Source organism: Lycium barbarum, chromosome 6 (genome assembly GCF_019175385.1).
Source record: "Lycium barbarum isolate Lr01 chromosome 6, ASM1917538v2, whole genome shotgun sequence".
Classification (NCBI taxonomy): Eukaryota; Viridiplantae; Streptophyta; class Magnoliopsida; order Solanales; family Solanaceae; genus Lycium; species Lycium barbarum.
The window spans coordinates 6,896,198-6,909,229 of record NC_083342.1 but is presented as its reverse complement, the minus strand read 5'-3'; the positions used below and the strand labels follow the sequence as shown (position 1 = coordinate 6,909,229).

At 33.8% G+C, this 13,032-nt stretch overlaps 1 protein-coding gene and 1 pseudogene across 2 annotated transcripts; one reads left to right on the top strand and one right to left on the bottom strand.

Annotated features, from left to right (window-relative positions):
• The first annotated feature begins 237 nt into the window (after positions 1–237).
• Positions 238–5,218, top strand: LOC132599508 (protein CLAVATA 3-like). Of its 2 annotated transcripts, none has more exons than XR_009566848.1 (3): positions 238–369; positions 4,392–4,462; positions 4,783–4,914. XR_009566848.1 is itself a non-coding variant. In XM_060312864.1 (3 exons), the coding sequence occupies exons 1-3, from the start codon at positions 4,234–4,236 to the stop codon at positions 4,939–4,941; spliced, it is 279 nt and encodes a 92-aa protein (XP_060168847.1). In that variant the 3' UTR covers positions 4,942–5,218. The 2 variants fall into 2 exon arrangements, 1 of the variants encoding a protein (XP_060168847.1); XM_060312864.1 differs by lacking the exon at positions 238–369 and adding an exon at positions 4,234–4,320 and having other exon boundaries at positions 4,430–4,462; positions 4,783–5,218.
• Positions 5,219–5,688: 470 nt separating this feature from the next.
• On the bottom strand, positions 5,689–6,726 carry LOC132643744 (pentatricopeptide repeat-containing protein At1g05750, chloroplastic-like; annotated as a pseudogene).
• Between the last annotated feature and the right edge of the window lie 6,306 nt (positions 6,727–13,032).

Genomic DNA, 13,032 nt, shown 5'->3' with positions numbered 1-13,032 from the left:
AAATTTTAAATATGTATGTACTATCGGTTTGGTTCGATTTTGGTTCGGATTTTGTTGGTTTAACACTAAATCAAATCAAATGTTATCAATTTTTTAAATTTTAAAACAAAATCAAATCAAACTAAGCGAATTTTCGATTTGTTAAGTCGATTTGACTCAATTTACTGATTCGGATCGATTTTTCGATCTCATTTGAATACCCCGTAATATGCAGCTTCCTGTTGGATGATGATGCAGCGCAAGAAGTAGAGTTAGTTAGACTTTTATCAAGAATTAAAGAGTGAAAGTGACAGTAGCGCCGTCTAATATAGCTGGCTAGTTTTTGCAGAAGGCCAATTAATCCAGTGGAGTGTCAAGCATCAACTAAAGGTCTGTACTCTGTCTTCTTTGCAAATGTCCTTCTGGTTAATCATGCGGATCCAATTTTGTATACATCTTTTCTGCACTCACTCGTCGTAACTAGTTTCTTTAACATAAATAGTTACGGTGAATATTAGCGTATGCAAAATTTTCTGTAAATGATATCAATATTTAAAGAAGGGAGCGATCGAATATATTTCTGTAGTGTAGTGACATACATATAGTAAACAATTTGACGAACCGGTGTTTGATGACACCACTAGAGGCAAGATATTCACGTCCGCCACAAATTGTAGGGTGGTAACTATCTCCCCAGCCTTAATCAGAGATCAAGGAGCCTGAGAATAAAATTGTCCCTACGAAAGAGTTATTTGTCCTAAAAAAAAAAAAAAAAAAACCTCTCAAACATAGCCAGTTGTAGTCCTGTTAACTGGTTTGAACCGGACCGGACCGGTAACCGGTTAACAAACCGGCCGGCTTCCGGTTCAAAAACCGAAATCGGCCACCGGTTCCGGTTTAACCGGTTAAATAACTGAAACCGGACCGGTCCGGTTCAAAAGTGTCAAAACCTCTTTTTTTTATTTTTTGTATATTATATATATATATATATATATATATATATATATATATATATATTATAGTATTTATTAGTATATTGTAGGTATATTTACATATGTTATATTTATTTATAAGTAAGGTTTATATATTTACTGACTAACAGCAATACAGCATATACGTATATATATATATATATATATATATATATTAAGTTATATGTTTAAGTTATACTACATATACCTAAAATATACTAAGAATATACTTATATATATCAATATACTTAGGTTATATAACTTATATATATATATATATATGATTAAGTTATATGTATACTATATTGACTTATAACTTATATATATATGTTTAAGTTATATGTATACTATATATACTTATATATTATAACTTAAGTTATTTATAGCTTAATTTTTTCTAAGTTTATAAATTCGTATTTTATAAGTTAAATATATTTATATTATAAGTATATTCTTAGTATATTTTAGTTATTTTTCAAGTATATAACTTTCTAGTTTTTAAAAGTAGATGTATATTATAAGTATATTCTTAGTATATTTTAGGTATATTCCTAATTTAATATAAGTAAAAATATGAACACAAGTAAATAAAAGAAAGCTCAATGAGCCATATATTTTATTCATTCTTGAATAACATTTATTTGCAAGTTGTAGTTTTTTTAACTGGCAAATAATACATGAGTTATTTAAAGTGGCTAATTGTTGCAAATTAACTATAATTGAGAGATTGAGATTTGAGAGAAAGAGAAGAGTGAATTGGTGTGGATTAAAATGAAAATGGAGAGGGATTTATATAGGGGTGGGGGATGGGTTAAAGTGTTAAAAAAAAGTTTGGGGGGTTGAGGGGGCCAAAATATGGGTTTGGAACCGTTTGGCAACGGCCATTTTTGCAAATGGACCGTTGGCCAACGGTCCAAATTAGCAGCCCAATGGCTACATTTAAAAAAAAAATATATATTTTTTTTTAATTCGACCGGTTTTACCGATTTAACCGGTCCGATTCCAGTTTTACCAGTTTCGGTTTCAAAAAAATAGAAACCAGACCGGTAGTTAATATACGGTTAACCGGAACCGGTTAACCGGTTCAACCGATTCCGATTTCAATTTTACCGATCCGATTATCAATTTGAACCGATTAACCCGAACCGGTTGACGAATTTAGCCAGTTGTATCAGATCAGACATGAGATCTAGTAAGTAGTAATTCAAACCTAAACGGTGGTTAGGAGTTAATGTTATCCAATCGAGTAACAATTTTTCCTTCTTGACTTCTTGATGTGATGTGCACATCAGAGCAGCCAGCATCAATAAATATTGCAGTGCAGCTAGCTGCAAAAGGGTAATATAAGAACATATCATCAATCAACCCCTGATCTTGATATGATGCTAATAGCCCTCCATTATACTTACCTATATACTTCATCCACCCGTTGCAGTTTATATAATTTTCTTTTATTCTTAACGAAATGTAACGTTTTGGTCACATAAATGCTATAACATGTTTAATATCATAAATTTCAAAAAAATTCATTTCTTTCTTAATTTCGTCCCATAACAAATTATATCATGTAAATCGGAATGCACCACTATCGATTATGGTCGGATGAATACATATGATCCTTCCACCTTCAACTAGAGGCGAACTCGACTTTTGAATATGTTAAAAATCATGGTAAGAAGTGTTTCCCTTTTAATGTTGGAATAGGTAAAATCTCTTCTCTCTAAGCTAAAAGTCTCGAATTCAATCACTAAGAATGAATTTTTGTTAGGTACAAAGCGTTTTTCTTTTTAATATATTCCTTTTTAATATACCTTATATGGTGCGAATTTGAATTAATGGAACTTCAAAATCACGGAATTGGAAGAAGCACCATAGGATGGAAAGAGAAAATACTTACATAAAAGAGTAATCATATCTAAGTAATGATTACACTTTTTTCTAAGATCACGTCAGCAATATATATACTTCAAATGTCAAAAATCCCAGCTGTGTTATCCTCAAAATTTCCTATTGGGTTGGGCAGGTGTCCTTTTGTTTGAAAAACTATATATGTGCAGGTTATTTTGAGACAAGAAGCCGTCACACTGTCTTGTTAGTGCCTTAAAAGCTTATTATTAGAGTAATAAAAAAGCAAATATTATTTTCAAGAAAAGGTGACAGTGAAAGATATCCCAGTTTGATCAGTACTATAGTACTGCTGCGAATCTAATTTGCAGAACTGAAACTGGGAGTTGTATGGGTCTTATGTGCAGCTTAGCTATACTAACTATTATGATCCCGTCACAATATCTTTAGATATTATAGTGATTTATCTTTTCAATTATCATTGGTCTATAGTAGTACTTCAAAAGAATGACTGACTATAGTTTGCTACCAAATAATCTTTTTCAACTTTAATTTTATTATATGGTGCTCCTTTTTTTCAAACTTTAATCAAATATTGTTCGAACGCGAAAGGTAGTGTCCAACCAATCTTCCATATTGCATAAGGTCATCCAAATTTAAAGAAGTCTTTTTTTGAACATATTCAGCATTCACTATCCACTGATTCTACTAATTTAGACTTGAGCCGGATAGGGCTCAATAAAGTGGATCTTCTGCACGGTTTGAACTGGGGAAATGTGGTTAAGATTTGAAGGAATTTCTTTCATCCCATCACATTCTTAGTTGGTCGAATTCCATCTCACATGACAATTGTGGTATGAATAATCTCGGAATCGCTAATCTCGAAATCAAAGAGTGCATCAAATACAGGATAAAATAATCATATAATTTATTCCCTAATTGTAATCCCTTATCCACTGACCAAGTAGGTGTTTTGACATAGTTCTGATAGAAAATTATAGTTTTTGAAGTTAAAGTTGAAAATCATAGTATTTGGAAGTTGAAATTGTTCTTGGACATGCATGAGTTGAAAATGATTTTTTACTTGAAAAATTAGTCAAAACCAATTTTTCCAACTTAATATCTCATCTTCAAAAACTAACCAAAAATCAGTCCAACATATTAACCAAATAATATTTTTTTAAAAAGGGATGTCTAAACTTAAAATTGAAAGAGGCATATAATTGCCTCAGCATGTAGGGGGATTTCAAAACTGCACTGTCATGTCTTAAAAAGTATACTTATGATATACTAAAATGGCTGCATGGCTCATCATTTTCTTTTGCTCTATAAATTGGCTTTTATCTGCACTTACTCTGTACTCCATATCTTGATCCATTTATTTCTTACTTAGCTCAAGAACTAGCATTTGCCTATTTCTTTTCATTTGCTTCTCAAAATGTCTTTGATCACTGCCAAGCATTTCACTCTCTTGGTCTTGCTCTGCTTTTTAGTTATTCAAGAATCTCATGGTATTCCTCTCTCGGTGTCTAAGGATTTTTTTGTGTATGTACAAAACTATGTGTTGTTCTTGATCATTGCTTTATTTTGATGTAGGATGCACCAGCAGCAGCTCAAAATGCATTTTGAAAAAGGAAGTTGCTTCTATGAGACTTCTAAACAGAAAGGTTTTTGAATTTCTCATCTTATTCTCATACGCTATCTTTTATTCATTAAAGCTTACCTGATTAAAATAATTAAGAATATTATTTAAGCAAAATGGTTAAGGGGCTATTTCGCGAGCCTTCACACTGCCCCCTTCCATAACTTCCCACCTTTCGTCCATCCACGAGGCTGTAAAAAGAGAGAAATGTGGAGGCTATCTAGCGGGGGTTGTTGCAAACATTCGGTTGTATGCAACAAGGTTCCAATGGACAAGGGGACGAGCGAATCATAGCTTTGATTTCCAGCTATAGTAATTCTTAAACTAAAATATATGTGCATGCAGGTTTTAGGAAGCCAGTTGGCTGCATTTGGAAAGGGCTATTACAATCATGCAGAGAAGATTAATGAGAAGTTTGCTGATTGGGAGCTAAGAGGAGTTCCAGCTGGTCCTGATCCATTGCATCACAATGGTGCTAGTCCCAAGAAACCTAGGACTCCATGATCATGCAGTATTAATTTTGTTTTATTAGCTCTATATCTAAGTTTTTGGTAAAGGGTATTGTATGGTTTCATGTTTATGTTTTCTGTTGTTTTTGGCCCAACAGAGGAAAAAAAGAAACAAAAAAGTAAGAATGGGCTTAGACTAACCAAGTTGGAATAGGATTTCATGTCTTACTTGACATGTACTTATAGTTTGATGCAAAGTTGTCCTTTTTATTAGTAGTACTAAGAAAACTCAAGCATGACATAGTTTTTGCTGTACTTTCAAAGTCATCAATGCAAAAGAATGTTTTTGGAGCTAAAGGGTTTTCTGATATTGGTTCAAGCTGATAGAAGAAACTAACAACAATTACACCTCAATCCAAGACGAGTTGGGCTCGGCTATAGGAATCCCCACTTCTTCATTAAGCTCATTTCATATCATTATCATACTATAAATAAAATAAATGTGAAAAATAAGTTGAGAAGAGACAAAATCAGTTGTGAAAGAGGAGACAAGATCCTAGTCCAAGACACATATATAGGACCTGTAAGTCCTTTTGTAGTCCACATAGAAAAACTTAATTTTAAGCTTATGACATTCCAAATGATTAGATAAAAGTTCAACTATACCCAACTTGATCAGTCAAGTTCAAAGCAAGAACTTTACTCTTCTTTATAATGATGTGTAGTTGCACAGAATGAAAGTAATCAACCACATTCATATAATTCACTTACATCATCTTCAAAATATCCAGACACTCTTAGCTCACCTTAGCTCACCTGACAAATTCTCAAGCATAGGATAAATATGCTCTGCATGTATATGTGTTCTATCTCCAGCCACAAATTTGTGAAGGGCGCCACGAACCTCAATAGAACTGATTCCCGGTCTCTTTTGAATCCCGAGCGTCTTCATTTTCTTCCTCACAGTACTAGCTCCATGCCAACTTCCCACCGCAGCATATATATTAGAAAGCAACACGTGATTTGAATCTCCATCCGGATCCAATTCATAGATACAACGCATTAGCCTTTCAGCTAAGTTTACATCGCTAAAATTTCGACAAGCTGCTAAAACAGACCCTAATATAACTTCATTTGGCTTCATTGGCATATTCTCAATAACACCTAATGCTTCTTCCAATCTTCCAGCATGACTGTAAAGGTCGACTATACAACCATAATGTTCAATCCTTGGAGTAATCCTATGAACTCTTTTCATTGCTTTGAAATAATTCAACCCCTTTTCGACTAAACCAGCATGGTTACAAGCTGTGAGAACTCCCGTAAAGGTCACCCCATCCGGTTGAAAACCTTCATTTTGCATCAAATCGAAATATCATAAAGCATCTACTGCATGCCCATTGATTGCTAAGCCTACAATGATTGAATTCCACGAAATCAAACTTCTCTCAGACATTCATTGAACACCTGACACGCAAATTCGATGCATCCACACCTACAATACATGTCGATTAACGACTTATTAACACAAACATTGTCCTTAAATGCGTCGTGAGATAAACCGGTGTAACCATAGGCTTATACCAAGAGTACCCAAATTAGCACAAGCCGAAAGAACGGCAATCATTGTTACATAATCAGGCTCAACCCCGCATAACTGCATTTCACGAAACCACACTAAAGCTTCTTCAAAAAGCCCATTTTAAACAAATCCATTAATCAAAGCCGTCCAAGAAATAACATCTCTCTCAGGAATTTCATCGAACATTAACCGCATTCTTGAAATCGCCATTTCTCATATAACCATTGTGTTCCAAGTCACCTTATTCTTAACACCCATATAGGTAATACTTCACGGTGAAACTTCGGGATTTTGTTATAGAGTTTTACCTATAAAACTTGAAACATATGATTGTGATTATTTTTTGAAGACATTACAGAAAGTGATTAGTGGATGCTATTTCCGAATTCCCAACTAGCCATTGCATGTATTTCAAAATATAGTTGGAGATATCTTATATAAGAGTTGCTATTTGTGAAATTAGCCACTAATTTTAAAAAAATAGTCACTATTATAGAAATTTAAATTGTATAATTCATTATTGTTGTAAAACTTTACCTATGGAATTTGAAACCTATGACAGTGGTTATAAAGACATTCATTGGAAATTGATTAGTGGATGCTATTTCAGTATGGGACTTTTCAATTTATATTGCCTAATTAAAAAGTAATTAACACTGTTATGAAGTTTTAAATTGCATTGGTGAAGCTTTATCATGGTGAGATTTCAGAATATTGCTATAGAGTATCAGATGTGGAATTTAAAACCTATGCCAATGGTTTCAAAGACGTCACTAAAAGTGATTAGTGGATGCTACTTCAGAATTTACAAATAGTGATCCCATAAATAGACACTTTTCAATCCCTACCATTCAAAAATAGCCACTGCCATAGAATATTAAATTGCACAAACGAAACAGAAGGACAAGCTATACATTTGATTGGTCATCTAAAAGTAGTTATGTCCGCTAACCAACTATACAAAAATTATACATTAGTGTGTGTATTATTCAATATATATTAGCCGTATTAGTTTGCTATTGATTACTCAGGAGTATTCAGCCTTGCAAGGTGGTCCTTGCTGATTCACAGGGGATTCCACGTGCCCCCATGCTATTCAAGTCAGAGTGTAAGCTAGTGATGCTTTCAGCTACTGGGCTTTCACTATCTAGCTAGGGTGCAACATTCAGGCTGCGTCGCGTAGAAGCATGACGCTTTTATTGCTTTCCAACAACCTCGTATTCGAGACTTAGGCTGCTCCCTTTTTCGCTTGCCGCTACTATAGAATCAATTTTGCTTTCTTTTCCTTTGGCTACTAAGATGTTTTAGTTCTCCAGGTTGTCTCTTGTCTACCCATGAATTTAGCAGCAGTTCGAAAGGTTGCACTATTCGAAAATCTTCGGATCTTTGCTTATTTTCAACTCTCTAAAGCATTTCATCGATTACTGTGCCCTTCCTCGTCTCTGCGTTCCTAGGTGTCGACCGTAAGCCTTTCCTCATTTGAACCTTGTCCTTCATCACTTGGTGCACCACTTAAGGTTTTTACCCAATCTTTCAACGGCTAGGAAGGTAGTCGTAGAAACAAAACTTATTGCCACACTGACCATCAAACACGATATATATACACACACGGTATGGAATCCCTATAAGGGGAGTACACCCAACTAAACAAAATTGATTTAAAATCTAGACCACTATACAGTTCTTTTTTTCTTCTTCCATCTTGGTACACAGTAGCTCAATGAGCAAGAAATGGATAACATCCTTATGGTAACTTTTGATTGCTTCAACAACCTTTATGAAAAAAACGGTGTACATATGTGTTGTCCAAAAATAGTGAATAATTGAGAAAAGTGGATACATTCTTTAGAGGTTTCTGGAGCAATATTTGCTTGTATAATGTGAATATTAACAATTTTATACACAAGACAATTTATTTGTTTATTTAGAGACCGATGTTTCCTTATATGAAACTTGGCAAATTATCGTATGTTTTAAGTGTTAATGCTTGCTATATCCCAACTACTTGTTTGTCGCACATATTTTTCTTTTATCTTCTCTCAGAAAGAACAAAATACCCTATACTTACTTTGGAGGTCTGCACAACTATATTGTTTGTATAACCCGAATATTAACAATTTTATATATACACGTGCCAGTATATTAGTTTATTCAGAGATCAATGCTAGCTTTTTCAAGTGAAACGTGTGGTAGACCTTCGCGAGACATTAATGTTTGCTATCTTTCAACTACTTGTTTGTGGTCGCAAATATTTTCCTTTTATATTCTCTGGGAAAGAAGAGAAAAGGAGATCATGAAAGGAAAAAATGAAAATAGGTTTTTGTAAGAAGTTCCAGATGATGATACTTGCAAGAAGCTACAAGGTATTTTTCTAATTGAAATCCTCTCTTAAAATCTATTTCATAGGTTGTTTATGTACCTTTGTAATAGTTTTAATTCCTTCATTAGTTTGATCTTACATAGTTTTATAGAGTTGCTTATGACATTGGAAGTTTCACCAATTGAATCAAGAGATCTCTATCATAGATTTCACTATATATGAGATAACGGTAGTTTTGAAAAGTGTGTTAGTTTAGTATGATTTCAAAAATAAATAAATAAATAAATAAATTAGAAACACGACAAAGGAAAGTGAGATCCTACCCTTTTTTTTCCAGGTTTGTTCAGACATGTTTTAGCGACAAATCAAGTTGGTGACATATTAAGAGCATGAACATTAATACCTGATGTAATGTACTTCTTTTGATTTAAATAGGGGTATTTCTTTTTTGTATCGTTATATGCTACAACTCTGAGATTTAATTCACATGCTAGTTGTGTGAAGATTAATTATAACATAAAATATTTTTATTCCGTGATAATAATGAATAAATTGTTATACGATATCTCTAACTTTGTGTAATAGCTCTGTGGATTTATTAATCCAATCAGTTAAGCTCTAGTTGAGTAAAAAAGTAGGAGGTAAAAGCATGTAGTGGCTCATTTTTATTTTCCTTTATGTTTGTTTAGATTTAACTTTTATCTATGTTTTAGTTTGTAACGAGTAACATGTCAAAAAATAATTTATTTGTTATCAGTTCAAATAAAGAATTTCTATTTGGGATTAGTTTTGTAAATTAGATAACAAAATAGTCGTAAATATAGCCTTTTAAAACAATTACATGTGCTTTATTTTATTGTCGTTTGGTTTGAGGAATTGAAAAAATAATTCCATCATATATAAGAAAAAAGTAAGTCATGAATAATATTATTATGCACTGGATGGTCGTCGACTATATTAAAATCAAAGTCAGAATCTAAGGCCTCATTTGTTTGCACTTATTGGAGGTCTGAATCTGAATTGTTCAGACCTTAGGCTATTAAGTTCATTTGTTTGCATTAAGATCTAAGCACTTATTGGGTCTGAATAAGTCTTACTCATTAAGATCTTAAACCACGTCTTAATATCATTAAGAGGTATTTTTGTATGAATTTATTTTTAGCACAAGCTCCACCCCCAACCCCGCCCCCCACCCTCCACTCCAACCCACCCCCACCCCCACCCCCAACCCTCAACCCCACCCAACCACCCACCCTCCACTCCAACCCCCCTACTCCCCACCACTCCCACATGACCAACCCCAATCCCACCTACCCTCTCCCCACCACCCATCCCACCACCAACCTCGCACCACCCACCCCACTCTCACTCCCCAATACCTCCACCTCTCACCACCAACCCCACTCCACACCACCCCTACTATCTCCCACCTCTCACCCCAACACCCACCACCCACCACCCACCCTCACCTCTATCTCCACTCATCACCCACCATGACTACAAATCATCTACACCATTACTAGTGAACATAAGTGTTTCATTTTTTTATCAAATAATATTTTATTTTCTGATATTTAGTTATTTTTTATTTGAATTGTATATTTGTTATGTTTAAATGAATACATTATGCACATTCAGATGTTGAAAAACATTCAACAAACAGTCTTAATCATTCAGTGTTCAGACCTAGAGACAACATCTTAATCATTCAGATGTGCATTCAGATTCAGACGTCTTAATCTTAATGAAAACAAATGAGGCCTAATACTCCTATTAATTTGTGTGGGAACCTACATATTAAAGTTTGCTGGATGGGTCATTTGCACTTTTTGTCCCTTCTTGGGCTGGTTTTTTACTTTTTGGCCCTCAGCACAAATAATTTTTTCGAGCCGCATAAGTTTATATTTTGGGATCATAATATTTCACAAATTATGTCGGATCCCTTACAGAACTTATGCAGCTTTAGGCATAAGTTAGATTTTCAAGGACAGAATTTAAAGACTAGCCCATTTGAAGGACAAAACTTAAAGATCAACCCATTTGAAGGCCAAACCGTGCAATTTCTTCATAGTATCGGTTTGTACATATGTTAAGAAATCTGCTAAATGTGTAGAAATATTAAACTTCGACCAATAAATTCAACGGTATCCCCAACCCTCAAAGTTCAAATTATGAGTCCACCTCAGAAAATATGCTGTCAACGATAATTTAGTCATAATTTAAAATACAAAAAAAAAAGAGAAATTGCCACAAGTTTTCACGTACTTTACTGTATATAATGCATGACAAAACAGACATCACTCTACTTCCCAACATCTTACTCATAATTAACAAACTAAAACATAGACAAAAGACATCTAAGCAAACATAATTAAAGGAAAATACAAATGACCCAACATGTTTCATTCTTAACTCTTTTATGCAGCTACAAACAAGCAAGAACTTGATGTCATTCTATCTTCATTGCAAAATTCCCAATATTGATAATGTTATCTTCTGTTTTTTTGTTCCAATATCTCCATTGATTGTCATGAAGTCCGTGTGTAATTACTACAATTATACAACGAATATATATCATGATGACTATAATCTACTCCGACTAGATGGGTAATTTTTTTTAACCAACTGACTGAAAATGTTACGATCCCAAAACAAATTATGGGCTGGCCTCGGCAAAGCTCCAATTTGGTCAGGTGTTTAAAGACCAAGAAGAGAAGATAACATTAGCAATATGGGGAATTTTTGGTTCTTTTTGGTTTACTGATATGGTTTATTATTTTTATTTGGTTTATGTTCTACTATTCAAAATACTAACATTTAATCTGGCAAAATATTTTCTATTTGGCAAAAACCTCACAAACTCAGAGCCAGATTCATTATTGAGCTAACAGTTATTACATTGTAACAAAATTTTCTACATAGTAAAAGTCAAGAAATTAATGTAGCTTTAAAAGAGAGAAAATTTAGACAGGTCGAATACCTGGCCTTCCGAGTTGTATAGTTAATGCAAAGAAAGCCAAGCAGGTACTAAACATCGAGTGAAAAAAATAATTTAAAAAGAAAAAGAAAAAGAAAAAAGAAGAAGACCAAGAAACTTTCTTACCTTGTAAACCAACATAGAAAATAAAATAGCCCTAACCAATATAAAAGTCTGGTACTGTGCCTTTTTTACTGTTTATTTATGGTACTTTATAAATAGCAAAACTATAGTCCTAACCAAATGGGGATTTTTCACAGTTCTAAATTTGGGAAGTTGCCTTTTAATAGACAAGAAAAAGAAAATCTTTTGTCTTCTCTCCTTTTGTTAACTTCCCTGTCTATTATATATTCACCAAAAACGAAAGAATTAATTTTCGAACACGGAAGGATGTGGGTAAATTGCCACTTTTAACACTTGCTATCAATATTAGCCCCTATTAAGAGCTATTTTAACCACTCTTTTGACACGAAAAAAAAAATTGTTGGACAAAAAACACTCCCAACTGAAACACGGATCAATTCCAGTTTTGAAATTTAAAGGATTGACAAGTAGAACTTAAGGAACAATTCATGGGGTTTAAAAATTTGCCGGGGTTTCAAACCCCATAACTATCCATGGGGTTCAAGAATTTATTAGAGTTTCAAACTCCATAACGATTCATGAGGTTCAAACCTTTATAAGTTCAAAACCAAGAAACGACTCATGAGATTAAAACCTTTTTTAGTTCTTTCGTATTTGAAGAGGGGGTATTTCTGTAAAAGTGTGGCTATTTACTTGTTGCGTTTCAAACAGTGGCTAAAAGTTCTTAGCAGACCCGAAGACTAGTCATCCCACCTTAGTTTTTTGGATTCGTGCCACATAAGACCCATTAAAGAAGGAACTACTCCCTGTCAAAAAAATTTCACACAACATTTAAAATCAAAACCTCTAATTAAAAGGTGGATAGATCTAATATTCCACCGCATCATTGGTGGTAACACGAGTCTTTTCATTTATTGTTTTTTTTGCTAGCTAGTATTTTAACTTATTGCAAAGAAGTCTTTTAGGTTTCAACAGCTGTTAGCTAAATTTGGAATAGAGTTATATGGCTAAGGCTACATTTGGTGCCAAAATTTGCCTCTTCTCAAGTCTTTAACTCTGTTTTGACAGTTTATGCGGCCCCATGAAACGTTATGTCGAGATGCACATGATCCTTTAATCTTTAATTATAAGTCTCAGATTTGAGCTGGTGAATGGAAAAAATTCTAGTAGGGAGCACTTCTCC

Excerpts from the sequence above, each read along its gene's own strand:
- LOC132599508 (XM_060312864.1), top strand. The coding sequence starts at position 4,234 with ATGTCTTTGATCACTGCCAAGCATTTCACTCTCTTGGTCTTGCTCTGC. Across the intron at positions 4,321-4,429 it reads CTCATGGTATTCCTCTCTCG|GAAGTTGCTTCTATGAGACT; the intron begins GTGTCTAAGGAT and ends ATTTTGAAAAAG. Across the intron at positions 4,463-4,782 it reads TGAGACTTCTAAACAGAAAG|GTTTTAGGAAGCCAGTTGGC; the intron begins GTTTTTGAATTT and ends ATGTGCATGCAG.